This window comes from Acomys minous (genome assembly GCF_964271855.1).
Source record: "Acomys minous genome assembly, chromosome: 2".
Taxonomy (NCBI): Eukaryota; Metazoa; Chordata; class Mammalia; order Rodentia; family Muridae; genus Acomys; species Acomys minous.
In genome coordinates this window covers 66,001,302-66,025,544 of record NC_140484.1, presented here as the reverse complement: position 1 = coordinate 66,025,544, position 24,243 = coordinate 66,001,302, and the positions used below count along the sequence as shown (strand labels likewise).

Genomic DNA, 24,243 nt, shown 5'->3' with positions numbered 1-24,243 from the left:
AAGGGCCACCAGGGTGTTTTCCTACAAGGGGTTACCTTGTTTGTCCCTTGATGATATGCATTCATTAGTCCAGTGCTGGCCTTTGCCATGCCTTTTTCATATTCCAGAAGGCTCAGGCCTTCTTTCAAAATTAGCTTGTCTCTACCTACCATTCCTTTTTAAATGACCTTGCTTACCACAGCCAAGACATTTAACAGCTTGATTTTTCTTAAAAGCCTTAAAAGATTACTTCTATTAAAGTTGCATCATAAGTATGAAATCCATTATCAGCCATATTTCTAATCCATTCAGCTATTGGTGCTGATCTCGACTTTAGAGACCTAATCACCTTTTTGCATACAGAATTAGCAGTTTTGAAAGCTAAAGATTCGATTAATACTTGCCTAGCTCCTGAATCTGATACTCTTCTATTTACAGCGAAGTCAATCTTTGTTTAAAAAAAAAAAATCAGTGAATGCTTCCTTTGGAACTTGTATAATTTTAGTAAACAGTTCAGACCTTTTTCTTGTTTTTTATATTTTGTCCCAAGGATTTAAAGCTGCTGTATGAGCCGGGCGTGGTGGTGCACGCCTGTAATCCCAGCACTCGGGAGGCAGAAGCAGGCGGATCGCTGTGAGTTCGAGGCCAGCCTGGTCTACAAAGTGAGTCCAGGACAGCCAAGGCTAACACAGAGAGACCTTGTCTCGAAAAAAACCTAAATAAATAAATAAACAAACAAACAAACAAATAAATAAAGCTGCTGTATGACACAGTGCCAAGATGGCATCCTCATATTCAACCTGCATTTGTTTTTTGGTTTGTTTGGTTTGGTATGGTTTTTTTGAAAAAGGGATTCTCTATGTAATAGCCCTGGGTGTCCTGGAACTCTCTTTGTAGACCAGGCTAGACTTGTTCAAGGAGATCTGCCTGCCTCTGCCTCTTGAGTGCTGGAGTTAAAGGGGTGCACCATAATGCCTGGCCCTGTTTGTTTGTTTTTTAAGATTAATTTACTTATTTAGTGTATATGTGCCTTATCTGCATGTACACTGACATGCCAGAAGAGGGCATCAGATCCCATTAAAGATGATTATGAGCCACCATGTGGTTTCTGGGAATTGAACTCAGGACTTCTGGAAGAGCAGACAGTGCTCGTAATCACTGAGCTATCTCTCAGCTTACTGACCTTCACCTAGCAACTGATTTTGGGAAGTACTGATACTTCTAGCCCTTTTTTCCTGTTCTCTCTCCTTAGCTTAATCTTTCCACCATGATTGCCACTGTAACCGAGGACCAGCTTCTAATATTGCTTTTGTCCTATCATTCCAGCCTTGGTGGATTACTCTATTTTGAATCTCCCAAGAATTTAATATCTGCTTCACAAATGGTGAATTCGTACCATATGAAATTATAGCTTCTTTAAATTGTTTTAAAATTTTGCATTTCTACAGGATGCCATCCAAATTCTTCATAGCTATGGGGTGCCTATAGCCTTCTGGCATTTATCATATAGTAACCTGAAAGGCTAGGTTGGTTTTTAAGAATTTTTGGCTGACTGCCTTTAATTTCATTATACGGTGACATAGTCGGCTCTTGTCTTAATTCCTCTGTCTCTATATGAGTATCATTTTCATTTTGATTGATAAGTCTTTCTTAATTTTTTCCTCTAAGGCTTGTCTCTCATCAAACCCGCTTTTCATATTTTTCTTTTTTCTGTTTCTCTAAAGCTTTTTTCTTTGAGAGGACACAGAAAGCCGCTATGGGTATTAAGAATAAAATACAAAATACCAGAATAATAGTAAACATAATTGGTATTGAACCAATCTCAGTTAAATCGTTTATCTTCATTTTTTTGTTTTTATTTTAAGCTATCTAAAGTAGCACTATATACAATCCAAATACCCTGTGTTATATATTTCATGTTTTTGTTTTGTTTGTTTTGTTTTCTTTCGTTTTTCAAGACAGGGTTTCCTCTGTGTAGCCTTGGCTGTCCAAGACTCGCTTTGTAGACCAGGCTGGCCTCAAACTCACAGAGACCCACCTGCCTCTGCCTCCCGAGTGCTGGGATTAAAGTCTTACGCCACCACACTTAGTCTTGTATTTCACATTTTTATGTGCATTATATTTTTTATTTTACTTAACTCTCTCTTTAAGGACTTCACTTTATTATTTTCAAACTATTTCTTTCTATGATTATTTATACCCAGTTTCTTTTCTATTTTATTGTTTCAAATTTAATACATTACCCTTTTAGACGTTTAGGGCTTCAGCTTTTCAGTCTGGACTTGGATTTCTTCTGCATGTTCCTGGTGCTCCTTCTGCTGTTGAGCTTAGCACCTGGTGGTGGCAGCTGGCTTCACTCCAGCCTTCCGCCTGACTCTGTCGGCAGCACTCTGCTAGCCCTCACCAAGCCTTTCCAACCCACTGATTTTCTGATGCCTACAGGTTTTTACCTGTAGGCACCCACTAGCAGCCATCCTGCCCCATTGGTCAGAGAAGCTGCTGTCTCCAGGCCTGGTGCTGGGAGCCTCTCAGTCCATTCTCCAGCAGCTGTGAAGTACACTGTGGCTCCCAGGTCCCCTCGCAACACCTGGCAGCCAAGCAGGTCTTGCTGCTCAGCAGGGGCTCTAGAAGAGCACTCAGCCTCTCCTGGGTTCCTGCTCCTTTTTTTTTCCTAAGACTTATTTATTATCTATATAGTGTTCTGTCTGTGTGTGAGCCAGCAGGCCATAAGGTTGCACCAGATCTCATTATAGAGACTTCTGAGCCATTTGGTTGTTAGGAATTGAACTCCGGACCTTTGGAAGAACAGCCAGTGCTCTTAACCTCGGAATCTTCTCTCCAGCCCTCCCACCCCTTCTTAAAGGAACCTCCCACCTAAGAAACCGCATCTGGCTCTGGGAAGTGTTTGTTTCCTGCCTTCTATCTGGAACTTTTCTCAGGCTCTAAGCTTGGATTTGTAGCTACTATGTTGGACGCCAATTATTAATGTTTGGTGCCAATTATAGACAGACTGTCTGGACTCATCAGCAGCCCAAGTAATGACCTTAGCTTAGGCTTGTTCCCTCTCAGTCACTTAGTCCCAGCATCTGTTACTTCCTCTGGCTGTCGAATCCCTGCACCTGATTCTTTTCTCACGTTCCTATTTCTGCCAGAACTCCCACCTGTCCTTTATCCTCCCCTCCTTCGCTGTAGGCCAGTCAGCTCTTTATGAAACCAATCAGGAGGTATTGGAGGGAGGGTTTACAAAATATGATGTAGCAAACATAAGAGTAACAATACCAAAGTTCGGTTGTACTCAACTCTCTGCTAGTACAGAAATCAGCATTTGAATAATATAAAGACAACCTTTACACAGTGCACAAAAAGATCACCACAACACATATCCATCTCCAACCTCTGTCCCCCCTCCCCCTCCCCCCCCCCCCGCCCCCATACCTCTCCCTAACATTTGTCCCTTTCATCTTTATGTCCTCTTTTTGGTTTCATTTGGTTTTTGAGACAGGGTTTCTCTGTGTAGCCTTGGCTCTCCTGGACTCACTTTGTAGAGCAGGCTGGTCTCAAACTCACAGAGATTGCCTGCCTCTGCCTCCCGAGTGCTGGGGTTAAAGGCATGCGCCTCTTTTTGTTTTCTTTAACTCACTGAGTCCAGTTCATGCTGCCTAGATATACTTGACTAGCCTACCCGTGTCCACACACCCTAAGAACATTGGCTTGCCCTTCAGCAGCATTCAGTCGCTGTCACTCCTCAGCTTCAGGTGAATCCGCATAAAAATATACTGATCTTACAGTCAAAACAATCATAGAAAATGTAAAGTATGCCTGGTATGGTAGCGTACACCTGTAGTCCTAGAAGCTAAGAAGTGGAGACTGCAGAATCAGGAGTGGAGGGCCCATCTGGGCTACTGGACATCTGTCTTAAGACAGCATCCCCCACCCTACCCCCACAAACATGTACGAACTGGAGAGATGGCTCAGTAGCTTAGAGTACTTGCTGCTCTTCCCCAGCACCCAAGGTCAGTGCCAAGCAGCTCTGTGGACAACTCACAACTGCCTGTAACTTCAGCTCCAGGGTATCTGATGTGCTCTTTTGTCCTCCACTGGCATCTGCACACACAAGGCACACACAGACATGCAGGTCAATTTATTTTTCTTTTTTTCTTTTTCTTTTTTGTTTTTGTTTTTTGGGTTTTGGGTTTTGGGTTTTTGAGACAGTGTGTCTCTGTGTAGCCTTAGCTATCCTGGACTTAGTTTGTAGATCAGGCTGGCCTCTAACTCATAGCACTCCATCTGCCTCTGCCTCCTAAGTGCTAGGGTTAAAGGCGTGCGCCACCGTGCGCAGCTACTGCTCAATTTTTTAAAAATTTAAAAAATAATAAAGGGAGAAGATATGGCTCAATGGTTAATATCATATCTATTCTTGCAGATGGCCTGAGTCCCATGTGAGAACCTACATGACAAGTGTCTAGTTAGGACTTGTATTGCTGTGATAAAACACCATGACCCACCCAAATTATAGAGGGAGCTTATGGTTTCAGAGGCTTAGAGTATGCAATGGCTAGACAGCATGGCAGCAGGAAGGCATGGGAGCTACAGTGGAGAGCTCGCATCTCAAACTCAAACGGGAAACAGAATGAGAGTGGCATGTGGCTTTTGAAACCTCAATGCCCCCAGTGACATACTTTCTTCAGCAAGGCCATGTGCCCACTAAGCCTCCCCAAGCAACACCAACAACTGGGGACTACGTATTCAATTGTGTGAGACTCATTCAAACCTCCACACATGGGTTCCAGGGTTTGGGATGTACAGATTGCATAGCAAACACTTTGCCTACTGTGCCATCTCATTAGCCCTCCACACAAATATTTTTTTAAAAAGAGGGAATAAAGGGGAAAAAAAAAAACCAGAACAGAACAAGCACTTTACAAGATGTAAAAAGAAGTCTATAATAGCCAGGACACACATGAAAGGAGGTCTACCTCAACCAAAAACACGAACTCAAATGGGGTGCCATTTTTGGCCCATCATGCTGCCACAGATTAGAAGCACTGACAATATAGTAAGGATGAGGAGTGGTTGTGAGTGGAAATTAGTGCAGGATTTGGTAGGCAGGTTTTGTTTGTTTTTGCTTGTTTGTTGAGACAGGGCCCAATGTAGTCCAAGCTGGGTTTGAACTTGCTGAGTAGCTATCAATCATGTGGGTTCTAGGAATCAAACTCAAATCCTCAGGCTTGGCGGGAAGTGCCTTTACCTCATTTTTCTTCTTTTCTTTTCTTTTTATATATACATTTATATTATTACACATACATACAATAAACTACCTACAGCAAGAAGAACCACAAAACAATCAGGAATTATATTAATGTTGCATTCATAGTGTTTTTGGCTATTTGTATTTGTCATCCTTGACGAGAATATCTTTCCTATCTTGGTGCATCTAAAATTCTGAATATAAATCATTATCATATCTCATCTTTATCAACTTAAAACATCTATCTAGACCTAAACACATATTAATCCCAAAACAACTAAGCTTAATTGTAAAACTAAACTATCCAGTCTTCAACTCCATCAGAGACTTGAGAAGGAATAAAATTAATTACCTGAGTAGACACTGAAGTGCAGGTAAGCAGCTTCCAGAATGAGAAAATGACAGGGACAGTTTGCTGCCTGAACAGTCATCCAACCTCTATACCGTTGGAGCAGCTTCTTCAGCCTTCTGGCCCAGTGTATCTGACAGACATGTTTGTGAGGCAGGAACTATTGAGGACTCGCTTACCCTGTCTTGGCAGAGTTTTGCTGTCGACCACACCCAATCTTGCCCATTTTTAGGCAGAATTCTGTCTGTGGCAGAAACAAGGACATTTTGCCTAGTGGCTGGTTTGCCACATTTGAAGCCATCTCCATAAGGAGGTTCTTTGAAGCTCATCATCTTTTTTGACTTTACCTCATTTTTTGAGTGTAAAATTAAGCTTGAACCTCATGCATTATAGCACCCTACTACTGAAGTAGTTCGAGGAGAAAGCAGTATTACATATAACTAGATATAATTTGAGTAAATGATTCAAATACACAAGAGACCACCTTGAAAGGTTTTTTTGTTTGTTTGATTGGTTTTGGCTTTTTTTTTTTTTTTGAGACAGGGTTTTTCTGTGTATCTTTGGCTGTCCTGGACTAACTTTGTAGACCAGGCTGGCCTCGAACTCACAGCTATCCACCTGCCTCTGACTCCTAAGTACTGGGACTAAAGGTGTGCGCCACTACCACCCAGCTGATTTTGGTTTTTCAAAACAGGGTTTCTCTATGTGGCCCTGGCTATCCTGGAACTCACTCTGTAAAACCAGGCTGGCCTCAAAGTCAGAGATTTGCCTGCCTCTGCCTCCTCTGGGCTGGGATTAAAGGTGTGTGTCACCACCACTCAGCTAAGATATTTTTTTCAAAAGCAGAGATGATACATAATTTTTAAGATGACAAGAAAGCTTTAAAGTTTATTCTTATTTGGGTCCACTCAAATAAAGCATGCAGGAAAGGCATGAAATTAAACCTTCATCTCAAAAGAGTGTTCTGTCTACAAAGGAACACTTGTAATGTGAAAGTTGAGAATTGAGCCAATTTTTTCCTATATAAATCTCATATTGGGCAGGAAAAGGGTTTATAACTGGGTAGAGTTGTGTGCCTTACAAATGTAAGGACAGGAGTTCATGTTCCCAGATCCCACACACAAACTGAATGGAAGGCTGGAGAGACAGCTCAGCAGCTTAAGAGTGCTTACTGCTTTTGCAGAAGACTGGGGTTTGGTTCCCAGCACCCACAATGAGGCCTCAAAATTGTCTGCACTTCTAGTTCAAGGGATATTGTGTCTTCTTCTAGCTTCCACTGGCAGTGTACACATGTGGTACAATTATAATTTTGCACAGGCAAAATACTCATTAATAAAATAATAAGGACTGAAGAAATAGTTCAACTTGGTTGCTCTTCCAGAGGACCCAGTTTGGTTCCCATGGCAACTCACAACTGTCTGTAATGCAGTAATTACAGTTCCAGATGATCTAGTGCCCTCTTCTGGCCTCTTTAGGTACTGCACACATGGTGCACATAGATAATTGTAGGCAAACACTCAGAAACATAAACTAAATCTTTAACAACTAATAGTAAGGCCAGGTGTGGTGGTGTAAGCCTGGAATCCCAGCACTTGTGAGGCAGAGGCAGGCAGGTATCTGTGAGTTCGAAGCCAGCTAAGTCTACAAAGTGAGTCCAGGCAAGCCAGGACTATAAAAGAAGCCCTGTCTTGAAAAATCCAAAAGCAACAAAAAACTAATAGTAATAATTTACACATACACATACACACACGCGCGCATGCTGGTTGGGAGTGGCAGCCTACAGTTCAGAAGTAGAGACAGGCTCTTGAGAGCAAGTTAGCTAGCTAGACTAGTGAGTTTCTGCTCCAGTGAGAGACTGTGCTTCAACACATGAAGTGGAAGGTGAGATACATGGACTCACTCTCAGAGGTCCACACATATTCATGTTAAGTAAGATGCACATGCACTTGTGCACATAAGCTCTCGCACTACATGTGTACATAGATCTGCTTTTTTTAAGTCTGTAGTCATGTACAATTCTAGCAGAATATTACAATTTACAAAGTTTCCATAGGCCTCAGGGTTTTTTGTTTGTTTTATTTTTGCTGTTTTTGTTTTTATTTATTATTTGTGTAGTAAGTATTCTGCCCACTTGTGTGCCTGTAGGCCAGAAGAAGGCACCAGATCTCAATTTAGATGGTTATGAGCCACCATGTGGTTGCTGGGAATTGAACTCAGGACCTTCAGAAGAATAGACAGTGCTCTTAGCCTCTGAGCCATCTCTCCAGTCCAGGCCTCAGGTTTTAGATTAAGGTAAGCATGTGGGGCGGGGGCAAAATTTGTGTCTTCTGAAGTCAGAGCACCCTTTATGAAATAGACAATTACAGACATAAAATCTCCATAGCATTGTAAGGACCAAGAGAACACAAGTGAAAGCTCATCAGTGTGCCCCAGTGTCAGGGAATACTGAGACATGAGAAGGACGTCTGTGAACACTCAGCTATGAAATTTTACAGACAAGGTCTGGGGAGAGAGGACTTAATTCTTCAGCCTGGCCTAGATGTAGCAATCCAAAAATGACGTTTTAGTGCCAGTGACCTAGTTTCTCAGTGAGCTCGCAACTAACCCAGAGGTGCAGAATTGCAGATAACACCAGTATGAACTTGGCATCCTCGTCTTCACTTTTTAGAAAGATGAGAGAATTTCATTTAAAACTGTCAGCAGGCCTGGAGAGATGGCTCAGAGGTTAAGAGCACTGACTATTCTTCCAGAGGTTCTGAGTTCAGTTCCCAGGAACCACATGGTGGCTCACGACCATCTGTAATGAGGTCTAGTGTTCTCCTCTGGTGTGAAGGCGCGCATGTATACACAGTAATAAATCTTAAAAAAAAAAAAAAAAAAAAACAACTGTCAGCAAATGTCAAATTGCCTTTTTTTTTTTTGTAACTATGGATTTTGTATTAATGATTGCTTAATGCTATAGAGAAAATTGACCAATAGTATAACTTAACAATGAACAAGAGGTGGATCTGAGAGGAGCTAGCGTGAGGAGTGTGGGGGTGTATATATACATACACACACACGCGTATAGAATTCTCAGAGAAGCATTAAAAATACTATAATAAAAGCTGGGTGTGGTGGCGCACGCGTTTAATCCCAGCAAGGAAGGCAAAGGCAGGCAGATCCTGTGAATTCGAGGCCAGCCTGGTCTACAAAGTGACTCCAAGACAGCCAAACCTAACACAGAGAGACCCTGTCTCAAAAAAAAAAAAATGTATAATAAAAACAAAACAAAACAAAAACAAGGTAACCGGGCATGGTGGCACATACCTTTAATCCCAGCACTCAGGGAGGCCAGGACTACACAAAGAAAATCCTGTGTGCGGGGAGTGGGTGAGACAAGGCCAAAAAATAAACAACAACAGATCTAAATTCTTTGTGTGTTACTTATTGAGATTCAGGGACAATAAACAGTATTCCTAGGTCTTTTCAGGGTTTTTATATTTTAACATACTTCTTTTTTAAAATTTTATTTTAACATACTTCTAACACTCTTCACACGTAATAATTTGAATAGCTGAACTTGTTGTTTAAAGATGTTCTTATGTGTCTGTATTCTGAGAGCCTAGTCAACCAGGGAGCTTGGCTATGGAGTGGCGCTGTACAATGGGCATGTGGCAAGTGAGCTTAGCACATGCTCTCATCAGTTTAATACTCATGCGCACGCTGGACACATCACCTTAACATGACAGTGAACATTCCCGCCACCTGGAAACCTCTCTCTTGATTCCATCTCCCATTCCTCTTCTCTTCACACCCTCCCTCCCTATCTGTGTCAACCCCTGAATTGCTTATGTCAGGGCTTCTTGAATTTTTCCACTCACGGACCCTTTTTTGTTATTGTTGCTGTTTTGTTTTTATGGTAATCCCCCCCTCCCACCTGAGGCAGGGTTTCTCTGTGTTAAAGCCCTGGCTGTCCTAGAACTCTCTTTGACCTCACAGAGATCAACCTGCCTCTGCCTCCCAAGTGCTGGGATTAAATGAGTGCACCACCACGCCCAGCGAAAACTCTGTGTTTAAAAAAAATTTTTTATATGCCCTAGCTGTGCAAAAACATTTATTGATAATAGGTCACAAAGAAATTGATTTTTTTTCTTTTGGTTTTTCAAGACAGAGTTTCTCTGTGTAGCCTTGGCTATTCTGGACTCCCTTTGTAAACCAGGCTGGACTCAAACTCACAGTGATCCTCCTGCCTCTGCTTCCAAGTGCTGGAATTCAAGGTCTGTGCCACTACCCCAGCAAGAAATTGATTTTTAAGACAACTCATTTGTATACATATAATTTTATCATTTATTGACAATGAAAATGAAAGCAAACTTGCTTCCTAATGAGGTGATGTCTCTATTTATTATATAAAGAATTAAATCTTGGGCTGGAGAGATAGCTCAGTGGTTAAGAGCACTGGCTGCTCTTCTAGAGGTCCTGAGTTAAATTTCCGGCAGCCACATGGTGGCTTACAACCATCTATAATGTGATCAGATGTCCTCTTCTGGTGTGCAGGTGTACATGCAGCTAGAGCACTCGTATACAAAAAATAAATAAATAAATCTTAAAAAAAAAAAAGAATTAAATCTTTAGCCAGGTTGTGGTAGCCTATGCCTTTAATTCCAGGAAGAGGCAGGTGGATCTCTGGGTTTTAGGCCAGCTGGTTCAGTCTACATAGTGAATTCCAGGACATCCAGGACTACACAAAGAAACCTTGTGTTGAAAAAAAAAAATTAAAAAAAAGAAAAAAAAATAATAAATTTGTTAGGTATTTAATACTGTAGGACATGGGAATCTTCAGTATATTTCATGTTATGGAAATCTTTAGTATATTTCAAGTTAATTGATTTTTAAATTTTATAATCATTAAGGCTAGGAAAGCAACTTCACATGACTATATGCAAAATAGCATTACATAATATTACAAATATTGCTAGAAGTTCTGTCTTAATCCAAGCCCAAATTTATTTGGTAATTTATTTTTTAGGTAAGCCTAAGTCAGCATGTTTTTTTTTTTTAATTTTAAAGCATTTAACGACATTCAATTCAAAGATGCACTAATTTGATATTTATGCACTGAGGAATGGTAGCAGAAGGTATTCTTTTGTTTTCCATATTGAAACCATTGTGTTCTTAGCAGAGCTAAAAGCTTTGTCTGTGCAGCTCATGGTATAACCCCGTCTGGGACACAGCTGGGGTCCTCTGCCCGCATCTGCTGGCATGGCATGGTGTGCTGCACGTGTAGTGCAAGTGCTGTGTTCAGAGCCCAGGCTGAACTCAGGCCTTAATGGTGTGTGCATGGCATGTGTGTGTGCTTGTGTGTGTTTCCCAGAGTGTCACACATTCACTGTCCTGTCATTTTGTGCCATATCACAGATGTAGAGGTCAGAGGGTAATCTGCATGGGTCAGTTTTCCTTTCACTGTGTAGATTCTGGATATTATCCTCAGGTCTGCAGCTTTGGTGGCAGGTACCTTTACCTGTTGAGCCATCTTACAGACCTACATATTTGATTTTGAATTAGTTTTTGATCATTTCACATTTAGAAACTTTTTACTGTTGGCAATTTTGTTAACCTCACATTCAGTTATGTGGCCCTATATGGGGTCACAGCACAGTATAAGAAGCTATGCTATATATCACTCTAGATTCATTTTCCAGAACTTTATGCTAGTAAAATCCTTCAGCACACCTTGCAATGGCGTCTTTCACTGAGCACAGTATTTTGAGACTCCTCCATGGTGACTTGTTCCTTTTTATTACTGCATATGGTCCCAGTGTACAGATGTACCACAGTTTACCCAGTTTGTCCATTCACTCAAGGCTCCTTTTAGTTTTGGGCTAGCCAACATAAAGTGGTCATGGGCATTTGTTTATAGCAGGTGTTCATTTGTTTTGTTTTGGGTTTTTTTGTTTTTTTGTTTTTCGTTTTTTTGGTTTTTCGAGACAGGGTTTCTCTGTGTAGCCTTGGCTGTCCTGGACTCACTTTGTAGACCAGGCTGGCCTTGAACTCATAGTATGGCTGCTTGCCTCTGCCTCCCAAGTGCTGGGATTAAAGGCGTGCGCCACCACCTTTAATTCATTTGTGTTCATTTGGTGTTCATTTGGACGCCTTCTGAATTAAATAAGCTCTTAATACTGTCCTGTCTTGTCTTTGTTGCAGAAGGTTATCGGGTGGTACAGATTCCGGAGAAACACCCAGCAGCAGATGTCCTACAGAGAGCAGGTCATCCACAAGCAGCTCACGCGCATCCTTGGGGTGCCCGATCTTGTCTTCCTGCTCTTCAGCTTCATCTCTACCGCCAACAGTTCCACTCATGCTTTAGAATATGTTCTCTTTAGACCAAATCGCAGGTAAAGGAAGCTTCCCTCCAGCTGTACAAAGATACCAAGCCTGTGGGCAGGGCTCAGCGGGCAAAGCAAGAGTGAGGACCACAGTTTGGCTCCCTAGCAGCTGTGTAGAAGTTGGGCGTGGTAGCCTGCATCTGTAACCCCAACAGTCAGTGGGCAGAACATGGGCACTCCAGGGGCTTGCTTGCCAATTAAATGGATTAAAGTGGTTTGGAAATCCGTAAGCATCGCCTAGACATGTTTATTATTCTTACAGGTAGGAGATTCATTTGCTTCCTCTTGACCCATTATGCAAAAATGTTTTGCCACTTTTGGAGTCTAATTGTAACTGTAGAACACAGAATGCAAAGATAGAAATTGTAAAAAGAATCCATTATTACTGATGGGGGTTTTCCATTGTGACGCTATTAAAGAGAAGAAAATATTATGTGACCACATTTCCTGCTTGAGAGTTGCAGAAAGCTTTCCCTCTGGAAATGTGCTCACAGGATCCATAGTCACCATCAGTGAAAGTAGTCATTGTAGGTAAATCTTCTAGGATTTCATTAGTTATCTCCTAGGGTTTGTCAGTCACTGGCATACAAATAATGTGTGAGCCATAGCCCCGGCCCTCATGGGGTGTTCAGGAGGTTCCTGCTTTAAGGGAAGGGAAGTTGATGCATGCTCGGTGGCCATGGCCCTCTGTGTCAGCTTCCCAAGGTTGGAGACACAGAGCCTGCTGCCAGCCTTATCCTTTTCTTTTGTTTGTGAGCCAGGGTCTTGCTCTGTAGTCGAGGTGTGTAGTGGATGACCTGGCATTTGCTGTGTAGACTAGGCCAGCTTTGAACTTGGTGTGATCCTCCTGGGTTTGCTGTTTGTTTTCTTAAGATAGGGCCTCCCTGTGGATTCCTGACAGATCTGGGACTCACCATGTAGCTCAGAACTAGTTTGTGTAGCTAAGAGTGACCTTGAGCTTCTGGTTTTTGTTTTTGTTTTTTAAGACAGGGTGTCTCTGTGTAGCCTTGGCTGTCCTGAACTCACTTTGTAGACCAGGCTGGCCTCGAACTCACAGTGATCTACATGCCTCTGCCTCTGAGTGCCGGGATTACCTGCTTTATGTACTGCTGAGTATTGAGCCCAGAGCTTTGGGCACTCTAGACAAGTACTCTACCAGCTGTGCTGCATCCACAGCTACCAATCCCAGTTCCTTAAAAAAAAAAAAAGTTATGTATATATGAGTGTTTGCCTGCATGTATTTCGGTATACCACATGTATACCTGGTGCTGGTAGAGGCCAGAAGACGGTGTTGGATCCCCTGGAACTGGAATTAGAGATGATACTGAGCCATTATGTGGGTATTGGGAATCAAACCTGTCAACCCGAATTCTTAAAGGAATACCTATAAATCTGGGAATGAGGATACTGAGGTGAGCAGAGTGTTTGAGCCAGGCACCATAGCAGTGCAGCCAGGTATGGGGCCTATGTCTGTAATCCCAGCACATGGGAGGTTGAAGCAGGCAGAGTATACATTTGAAGCCAGTTTAGGCTATGTAGTGAGACCCTGCCTCCGACAACCAAGAAATGTACATATTACATGCTGTTTTTCTCGATTGTCCCCATAGGTATAATCAAAGGATATCACTTGCTATTCCCAATCTAGGCAATACTAGCCAGCAAGAGTACAAAGTGTCTTCAGTGCCAAACACTTCTCAAAGTTATGCCAAAGTTATTAAAGAGCATGGGTAAGTTGAAAGGTAAAGTGAGTTCTTTTGTCAACAGTATTGCCTTCGTCCATGTCTTTCAAAGTGTAAGAAGAAATGTGAAATTAAGTTTGTTTTAACTGAAATTGAAGAAAACAGACAATTCTCTAGTCCACCACCACTGTATATATACACCAAAAGTTGTTCTTAATAAACTATAGAAACAATCCCTGAAGCTGAGTGTGGTGATTCACACCTGCAATCCCATCACTTGAGAGGCTGCAAGTGGAGGTGGCCATCAGTTCAAGGCCCGCTTACAGAGTAGGACCCGCAGCAATAAACAAAACAGCCGCAGCAATAAAACCCACACCAAAACAAGCCTGCTCTGAAGGGCATGGTAGCACATACTTTTAATCCCAGCACCTAGGAAGCAGAGGCAGGGGATTTCTGTTGAGTTCCAGGTCAGCTTGAGGTACATGGTGAAACACTGTCACAAAAAGATAAAAATAAATCCAAAAATCTGAGGCTGGAGAGTTACTCCAGTGGAGAGTAAGTACCTGCTGTGCAAGCATAAGACCATGTGCAAAAGCTGGGTGGGAGGCTGGAGAAAGGTGGCTCAGTGATTGAGAGCACTGGGTGCTCTTGCAGGGGACCTGGGTTCTATTCCCAGCCCCTGCATAGTGCCTCACAATCACTGTAACTCCAGTCCTAGGGGGTCCAGTGGCGCCCACTTCTGGATTCTGCAGGTACTAGGCATACATGTGGTTCACAGACATGCATGCAAATAAAACATTCATGCACATAAAACAAATCAGTTAAAAACAAAAGACTGTGGGTGGAGAAATGGCTCAGCAGTTAAGAGCACTGATTGTTCTTTCAGAGGTCCAGAGTTCAATTCCCAGCAACCACATGATAGTTCACAACTATCTATAATGTGATCAGATGCCCTCTTCTGGACTGCCAGTGTATATGCAAGCAGAGCACTGTATACATAATAAATAAATAAATCTTTAGAAAATAAAATAAAAGACTGGGTTGGGTATCACATATTTATGACTCCTGCACCTGGAGGCAGGTACTTGGGACATGCTGATCAGGCAGCAGAACAGCCAAAATGGAACCCGCCAGGTTCTGTGAGAGATTCTGTCTCAAATAGTAAGGTGGAAAGAAATAGGAGGGCACCGGACAGTGACCTCTGGCCCCTGTAGAAGCATACATCTGCACCTTCACAGGCATGCACAAAGGAATCCCTAACTGTATTAAGCTTTTTATTCTTATTAAAAAGATAATTTGCCAGCCGTGGTGGTGCAGACCTTTAATCCCAGCACTCAGGGAGGCAGAGGCAGGTGGATCTCTGTGAGTTCAAGGCCAGCCTGGTCTACAAAGTGAGTCTAGGACAGCCAAGACTACACAGAGAAACCCTGTCTCAAAAAACAAAAACAAGATAATTTTATTTATTTATATATGGACAGTGGCTGAAGACCATATGGCTGTCAAGTACAAAATATTTACTGTCTAAAAAATAAAGATATTTTTATTTTATTGTATCTTCTTTCAAGTTTTTTAAATTTATTTTAAAGATTTATTTTTTATTTATTTATACAGTGGTCTTCATATACATCTGCAAGGCAGAAGAGGGCATCAGATTACATTAGAGATGGTTGTGAGCCGCCATGTGTTTGCTGGGGATTGAACTCAGGACCTCTGGAAAAGCAGACAGTGCTCTTAACCTCTGAACCATCTCTCCAGCCCCCCACTTTTTTTACACCAGGTGTGGTGGCACACACCTATAGTCCCAGCACCTGGGAGGCAGAAGCAGATGGATCTCAGTGAGTTCCAGGCCATCCTGGTCTAGGACAGCCAGGAGTATAAGAGAAACCCTGTCTCAAAACAAAAAGAAAAAAATTTTTTTTTATTTCATGCATGTAAATATTTTCCTGGGTGTATGTATGTGCTCTGTGTGTGTGGTGCCCGAGGAGAGCAGAAGAGAGCACTTGATGCTCCAGAGTCACGGATGCTGTGATTTGTGGCGTGGCTGCTGGGAACTGAGCCCAGGTCCTCTGCAAGAGCAGCAGTGCTTTTAACCTCTAAGCCATTTCTCTAGCTGCTTTCCTTCAGTTTAAAAAAGAAAAATAGCCAGACTGGAACTTCATAGTGAGTTTCAGACCAGCCAAGTCTTTTTTTTTTTTTTTCCTAAAGATAGGTATAGTCACTGAAAAATGTTTGGTTTGGTTTGGGTTTTTGAGACAGGGTCTCTCCCTGTAGCCTTGGCTGTCCTGGACTTGCTTTGTAGACCAGGCTGGCCTTGAACTCACAGAGATCCGCCTGCCTCTGCCTCCGGAGTGCTGGGATTAAAGGCATGTGCCACCACGCCCGGCTAAAATGTTTTGTTTTTAATTAGTAACATATTTTTTATTTCTTTTCTATAACTCTAGAATTTTATTGCTTAGATGTTGTCACCTTTGAGTCACAGTATGTAATTAATACTGTATGGTAGAAGTGATAACAAAAATACCTCTCATGTTTTAATAACTCTGACATCTTTTTTCTGTCTTCTAGTACTGACTTTTTTGACAAAGATGGAGTCATGAAGGACATCAGGGCAATTTATCAGGTTTATAATGCACTTCAGGAGAAAGTACAGGTAACTGATATTTCCAGCTTGTTCATATTGCTCAAGTGCTACTTTAAAAAAAAAACAAACACTTATCTTTAACTGACAGATGAGTGGGCAGTGGTTCAAAAGTCAGAATGTCTAAGATAATGTCAGATGCCAACCTCCAAATGCTGCATCCTGTGCCGCGGGAGAGGCCCTGTGGTACTTATTAATTAATGCTGCTTCCTAGGGCACTCGGGACCCCTTTGCAGCCGTGCTTTTTCTGGGAGTGTATCTTCAAAAGTGAGTTTGAAGAGGGGTGCCAAGGTCGCAGTTTCCCTGTCAGTTGTATTCTAAGGGGGACAATGTCCAGAGCTGGCCGCCGAGTAGCTCTGTTTCATCTAGTTTGTTCCCTTTGCCCGCAGCCGCCACTGTGGAGCGGGAGAGGATCACAGTGGGACCTGGTTCTTCCTGGTCAGTCATGCAGCCGGTATTGACGCCATCACCTCCAGCTGCCAGCTACGCACTGACAGCGCTGCCCACTGTACTTACGTTTGTGAATGAGGAGGAAAGTGGCAAAGCTGGAACTCTGCTGGGCCTGGGGAAGAGCCCAGAGGATAGAGAGAGGAGGAGTGAAGGCAGCCTCCAAAACGGGGAAGCCTGGGTAAAAGGGCAAAGCCTGGCAGGACAGTCTCCAGGGCCTATGTGCATCCCACTCTCAGAAGTGCAGGGAGCGCTGTTCACACTCACTGCTGCCAAACTTCTTTTCAGGAAGCTCTTGGTATTTCTGCTACGCGTGGAATGTGCAGTGAAAAACAGGGTTTTGTCCTGAATTCCTGACCATGGCCGTTCATACCGTTAGCAGCAGCCAAATGGCTTTAAATGGTGTCGCACGCTACCTTGCTGCTTAAAGAGTGCCTGCTCTCAGAGTGGTTATTGGTAGTTGAATTCCATATGTTCAAACCTTGACTCTGAAACTTACTTTCTTTTCTAGATTTCCCTTATCATAATTATTTTCAGTTAAATAAGTCTGCCTTATGTTTTTTAATGTTTTATTTTATTCATCTAGCTATTTTACCTACCTGTATGGCTGTTCTACTTGTGTGTATGGATGTGTGCCATATACATGAAGTGCCCAGGGAGGCCAGAAAAGGGCATCAGAGTCCCTGGAGCTGGAGCTTGTAAAGGTGGAAGGAGAAGACTGACTCCACAAAGATTCCCTCTGACCTTCACATGTGCTCATGGCACATACCCACACCCCCAAACACACACATACATGCTAATTCTACACTTACTAATTTTTAACTTATTAGGTATGTGTATGGGTATGTGCATGTGAATGCAAGTACCCACACAGGCCAGATAATTCCAGTGAGCTCAAGTTACAGGCAGTTCTGAGTCACCCAACATGGGTGCTAGGAACCAAACTCAGGTCCTCTGCAAGAGCAGTCCTCCTCTTAATCACTGAGCCATCTCCCTAACCCCTAGTGATAATTTTTTTTAAAAGATGACTAAAACTGATTCTTCATTGTGTTGATTAATATAATATAGATTTTAGGACACAGCCCTCCCCCCCACCAAAAAAAAATCAAGCTGCAGAAGTGGCTCAGTGGTTAGAGTGTGTTTAAGCATGAGGCCTAGAGTTCAGATCCCAGGGTCCATGTAACAAGCTGGGCATGGTCCTGTGCATGCCTGTGCCCCTGGCACTGTGTGGGCAGACAGTATTAGAAGCTTAGCTTCCGGGCTAACCAAAAAAACTCATGAACTCCATGTTATGGAAAGACGCTTTCTCAAAGGAATAAAGCAGAAGGTGGTAGAGGGGACACCTGATGCCTTCCTCTCATCTTTGTGTGTGTAACCCAACACATAGACAACATTTTTTTAAAGTTTTAAATGGTGGTTAGTTCTTAAGGAAAGACACTCAGGGTTGACTTCCGGCTTCCACATGTGTATGTACCTGCTTGCCTACAAGAACAGAGAAGAAAAGCAATCCTTATCAGACATGGTAGCATACACTTGTAATCCTAGTGCTCAAGAGGCTTTTGGGGGCAGATCTTAAATTTGAGGCCAACTTGGCCTATATAGAGGGGATCTTGTCTTATAAAGGGAAGTGGGGAAACACAGCCCTGCTTTTATGAGCACTCAAGAATGCTCTACATTTTCTTTCTGCATTTAACTTTGATAACTTCCGTGCCTGGTGAGCTTGGAAGCCAGAAGAAGGTGTGGATCTCTTGGGTGGTTGTGATCCTGCTGGGATTCGTATCTGGGTCCTCTGGAAGAGCGGTCAGCGCTCTTAAGTGCTGGTCCATCTCTTCATTACAAGCCCATTTTTTTCCTGGGATTGAAGCTAATCTTTCTTCTTGTGTTCTTTTTCCCCCTCAGGCAGTATGTGCAGATGTAGAAAAGAGTGAGCGAGTTGTTGAATCTTGTCAGGCAGAGGTGAATGAATTGAGAAGACAAATCACTCAGAAGAAAAATGAAAAGGAACAAGAAAGAAGTAAGCTTCTGACCCATCTACCATCCAGTATCAGAGGGTGGCTTTGTTCCCTGGGGCATGATACTGTGGATTGACACTGGGATCCCACGTGCTAGGCAAGACTCCACCACTGAGCTATACCCCAGCCCCCTTTTTGTATTTATTTTAATTTTATATTTTATACACTGACTTACTATGTATCCTGGGTAGGCTTAAAACTTACTATGTAGACCACACTGTCCTCTAACGAGATCTCCCCCGAGCCCCCCAAGTACTAGGACTACAGGTGTATGCTACCATACTTGATCAGGGTTGCTTTTCCCATGAGATCCACATGACTCTACCTCCTGAGTGTTGGGATTAAAGTCATATGCTTCCCATGCCCAGCTTTGCTTTTTGGTTTTTGTTTTTTTCTTTTGTTTTGTTTCTGTTCATTCATTCATATATCTGTCTAGTTATTTGTTTTTATTTATTGTGAGTACCAGTGAGAGGTCAGTTTGCAAAAGTTAGTTCTCTTCTTCGACTGTGTGGGTCTCAGGGATTGAACTCAAGTTGTTGGGTTTGGAGACCTGTGCCTTAATCTGCTGTACCGTCTCACTGGCCTTAGTTTTTGTTTTTGAGACAATGTTCTTAAGTTTCCCAGGTAGGCTTTGAATTTGCTGCATGGTCCAGGCAGGCCTCAAACTCTGTTGTGTAGATCAGGCCAGCCTCTAACTCACAGAGATCTGCCTGCCGCTGCTGAGATTAAAGGCAGCTGCTACCATGCGCAGCTCAGTGTAGCTAGGTCTTACTACCTGGCTAAACTATTCATTACTTTATTATCAAATTATCCATTAAGTGACATGAAGCCATTTTGAAAACCCTCTCCTAATCCCCAAAATTTTAAGGAAGGGTCTCATATATCCTAGACTGGCCTTGACCTAATTTTCTTTCTTTTGTTTTGTTTTGATTTTTCATTTTTGGGTTTTTTGAGACGGTTTCTCCATGTAGCCCTGGATGTCCTGGAACTCGCTCTGTAGACCAGGCTGGCCTCAAACTCACAGAGATCTGCCTGTTTTTGCTTTGCCAATACACCCAACTGGCCTTGAACTTTCTCTGCAGTTGAAGATGATCTAAAATTTCTGGTCCTCCCTGATTTTTCCTCTCATGTGCTGGGATTTTTCCTCTCAAGTGCCACCACACTTGTATGTAGTGCTGGGGCCTGAATCCCAGGCTTTATGTGTGTTAGGCAAGCTCTTTACCCACTGAGCCATATCTTCAGTTTGGCATGAATCCTACACTACTAAGCAAGCACCAGGTTCGCATGAAGGACAGGGGGCATTCCCTTGTCTTTAAGCATTTCCTAATGAGAAGTGCTGTTTTCATGGAATTCCTCAAGTTTCTGACCAAAGAGAAATGCTGAAGTAAAAGTTAGAACAGATCTAAGAAATTTAGGACAGTTTTTTGTGTGTATTGACAATATCATGTTTCTCAAAACGAAATTCTTGGGGGCTAGAAAGATGGCTTAGGAGTTAAGAGAACTTGCTGCTCCTGCAGAGGACTAAGTTTGGTTCCCAGCACCCATGTAGGGCAGCTCACAACTGCATGTAAATTCACTTTCCAAAGGATCCAGTGCCCTCTTCTGGCCTCCTTGGGCACTTTTATGCAAATGGTAGACAGTGACACAAAAACACATTAAAAGAAGAGCAATATGGCATTTGATAGGATATTGTCTAAGGAATGTTCTGTGTTCATGTGACTTGTAACAGTATTGAGGATGGCTTTTAGTGTCAGCTGGTACTCCCAATTTTTTTTTTTAAGTACAGTGGGCAACAGACAAAATATCCCAGAATTTGGAGTAACAAAGTTATGTTCTACATCTTGAGGCTGCACCTCTAGTCAGATTGCCTGGATTTTTAAGTCGGGTTTCTTTTTTGTTTTTGAAACAGGGTCTTGCTGTGTAACTGTGGTTGGCCTGATACTTGAGATGCAAAGAAATTAATGTATAAAGAAATCCTTTGTAAAATATTAGCAATGATCATTTCACAGCATTGCTGCTCATTTCCAGAACATTCTTTTAATGAGTGGGAGTAAAAAGCTGTGAAGACATGGAACTTATTAAAACATTCCTCCTGTTTCCACGCAGGATTACAGCAGGCCCTGTTAAGCAGACAGATGCCATCCGAAAGTCTGGAGCCCGCGTTCAGCCCTCGGATGTCCTATTCTGGGTTCTCAGCCGAGGGAAGAAGTACTCTAGCAGACCCCGAGCCCTCTGATCCTCCTCCCCCTTACTCTGATTTCCACCCAAACAATCAAGAAAGTACTCTGAGCCATTCTCGAATGGAAAGGAGTGTCTTCATGCCTCGGCCTCAGGCTGTGGGCTCTTCCAACTATGCTTCAACCAGTGCTGGACTGAAGTTCACCGGAAGTGGAACAGATCTTCTTCCTTCCCAGAGTGCAGCTGGAGACAGTGGGGAGGAGTCAGATGACAGTGATTATGAAAATTTGATTGACCCTGCAGAGTCCCCTCGTAGCGAATACTCACATTCAAAGAATTCACATCCCGTGACACATCCTGATGAGGACCCCAGGAACACTCAGACCTCCCAGATTTAAGTAAACAAGTGACACTCTCCACTTGGCACTGCTTTTCTTAATGGCTTATTGAGTGTTTGTTGAGGACTTAATCTGTGGAGAGAACTGCTTTCTCAGATGCCGTGGCTCCTGAATGGAGCATCGTGTGCACAAAATTCCCAGAATCCTCTGTCCGTTGGTTCTCACTTCTGGGTGCAGTGCACGGGCTCACAACAGAATCATTATGATAATCAAATTGTCCTAATTGTGGTGCGATTCATGGATGTACTAGTAAACTAGGCAGAGTGAAGCTCCTCAGTGTAGCCTGTTCTTTAAGATGAGTTGGAGATGAGAGGCCAAGCACAATTAGTCTATAATGCTCTCTAAGTCAGAAACTTACCTCTGCACTACCATGCCTTGAAGTTCGCTTTTTCAAAGGGAAATGAGTTTAGCAGCAGCCTTGGAAGAACTTTCTATGATGAGCCAAATTCATCTTTGCCAGAAAATAAATTTTGTTAATTCCAAGAAGCCTAATTGGAACAAGTCAGACATTCATTCCTCTTCTCATCTACATGGCTTTGGAAGATGGGAAGAGAGGGCTTTGTTTCAACTTTCTTCTTCTAGCCTGATGTGTATTGTCACTTAAAATGGTTGCCTTTTTAAAAATGTAGAAACACTAATCCGTGGTGAGTGCTCAGCCAAATCAATGTCCTAAAGGCAGTTCCTTGTCATTTGGTATAGGGCAGCAACTCTGCTGTAGCAGCATGGCTGGCCTCTCTTCTCGGGTCTCTGAGGGAGGCCACACAACAGTGGGTAGCAGAAAGGAGATGGCCAGGCTTGAGGCTGGTAAGCAAATCCCAGACACAGTGGATTGAGCTGAGTTCCTGTGTAAAGAATGTAACACAATTAGAGCTGGCAGATCCTAGGCTAGACCTGTGGAGGCAAGACATGTTTAAGATCATAACCAGGACTCTTGGCAAATAAAGATCCACTGCAACTCAGAATAAGCATAGCTTTCTTTTTGTTTTGTTTTGGTTTTTGGTTTTTGGTTTTTGGAGACAGGGTTACTATGTAGCCCTGGCTTCCCTGGACTGGCCTCGAACTCACAGAGATCTACCTGCCTCTGCCTCCCCAGGCCTGGGATTAAAGGCATATGCCTCCTTGTCTGGCTACCTTTTTTTAAAGTTGCCATTTGGGGGGAAATGCAAGTGTGTGGAGACCATTGGGATGCACTTATGCTTTTATTTAATTACTGCTTGTTTTCTAGTTCTGACCAGAATGTGTGAAACCACTAAAAAACATTTTTTAATATGTTGGGCTACTGGATTGGAAGTGGCAAGATCTACCATTTATGGCTGTCAATCAGCCCATGATGCTTGTGGCTGAACTGCCTTTCTTTGGACTAGTTAATACATGTAAGGATGAACATGCCATTAAAAGGCTTAAAATCTGGTTCCAAAGGATTCATTTCATTTTATAGCGATGTTTACTCATGAGCTCCAGCTCCCAGTCTCAGACAGTGGATACAGGCTTAGAAATAAGATTCTGGATTGCCCTGCTTTGGTTTCGCCCCAGGGTCTGCATTGTAACTGCTGTCCTGGATTTTCTGGGCTCACACCACTGCCGTTTGTTTAGAATGCTGAGGGTCACTTTATCTGCAGTACGTTCCAGCTTTTATCCGCTACCTACTATCAGCTTCAGCACGGTATGAGTTCCAGTTTTTTAAAGTGCCATCGCCATCTCCTCTGTTCAGATTTTGACATTCAGGAAAATATTCTTATTTTTATGCCATACTGAAATATACAGTGTATATCTGACAAAGCAGTTAAATGTGACAATAAAAGCCTATTTAATCATGATGCATTATTTTAGTGTCCGTCTCAGCATCAGCAAGTTCCTGCTTATTAGGTATGTTTAATTTTTTTCTAAGACTTTTTATTTTTATTTGTGTGTGTATGTGTGTGTGCCTGCATGTGCATTTGTCCAGCAGAGGACATCAGGTCCCCTGGAGCTGGATTTACAGATGATCGGGAGCCTGCAGTGCGGGCACTAGGAACCAAAGTGATTCTTTGGTAAGGGCAGCAGCTACTGCTAACTGCTGAGCCATCTCTGTAGCCCATAGTGTAGATAGTTTTTAAAGGGCATTGAAACTTATCCTCAGTCTCCATAGGGACCTGTCTGGCTTCAAGAGGAATCTAAGAACACAACTCGGTCAAATGTTTGTGTTGATTTCAAGGAAGGTGTGGTGAGAACCAAGCTCTATAGAGAAATTCCCATAGCGGAGAAAGCTGAAGCTGCTGACAGCACGTACCCCGAAGGGCCACTTTGGCTTGACGTGATTGTTCCACCCACATCACCAACAACTGAGATGCAGAACTTGGTATTGTAGGACACCTGGGCTCTCAGAACAGGGCCAGCAAATGAGCTGTTGCATTGAGTGATGTGGTTTCCAAACTCCAACCATTTGGAGAAAAGGCTTGAATTCTTCTCACCTACTCACAATTCAGGGAAAACATGATTAAATGTTGTGGCGGGTATTTCTGGAGTAGTGTCAAAACATAAAATGGGAAATTCATCCCTAAATAGTTGGGATATAGATTTTTAAATGCCGGACAGTGGGGCAGGTGACACTAATTACCTTAGCAAAATAGCTTTCCTAAGGAGGTTTTTTAAAAGGCTAGTGAGATGGCTCAGCAGCGAAAAGCTTTTGCTTATAAAGTTCAGTCCCCATAATCCACACAAAGGAAGACAGAAAGAGCGGTCTCCAGACATGCCGTGGCACTCGGGTCCACAAATCATGCGCACACGCAGTGATAGTGTTTTATATTTTAACAAGCGGTCAAGAGGGCTCCATGGGTAAAGTGTTTGGTGTCAAGCACAAGGACCCCAGTGTAGATCCCCAGCACCCAGGTGAAAAGCTAGGTGTGCTCATGTGCATCTGGTCATCCCAGGGCTGCGGAGGGACTGGAGGGTCCCTGCAGCTTGCTGG

General features: G+C 42.8%; 1 protein-coding gene across 1 annotated transcript in view; it reads left to right on the top strand.

The window, feature by feature from the left end:
• ABRAXAS2 (abraxas 2, BRISC complex subunit) overlaps nucleotides 1-23,120 on the top strand; it is a 42,145-nt gene extending 19,025 nt beyond the window's left edge. The window contains exons 5-9 of the mRNA XM_084772721.1: nucleotides 11,763-11,953; nucleotides 13,552-13,671; nucleotides 16,189-16,273; nucleotides 18,608-18,722; nucleotides 20,827-23,120. Coding sequence (XP_084628847.1) covers nucleotides 11,763-11,953; nucleotides 13,552-13,671; nucleotides 16,189-16,273; nucleotides 18,608-18,722; nucleotides 20,827-21,296 — 981 coding nt within the window. The 3' untranslated portion in view covers nucleotides 21,297-23,120. The remainder of the gene's footprint in view (nucleotides 1-11,762; nucleotides 11,954-13,551; nucleotides 13,672-16,188; nucleotides 16,274-18,607; nucleotides 18,723-20,826) is intronic.
• Nucleotides 23,121-24,243: the final 1,123 nt, after the last annotated feature.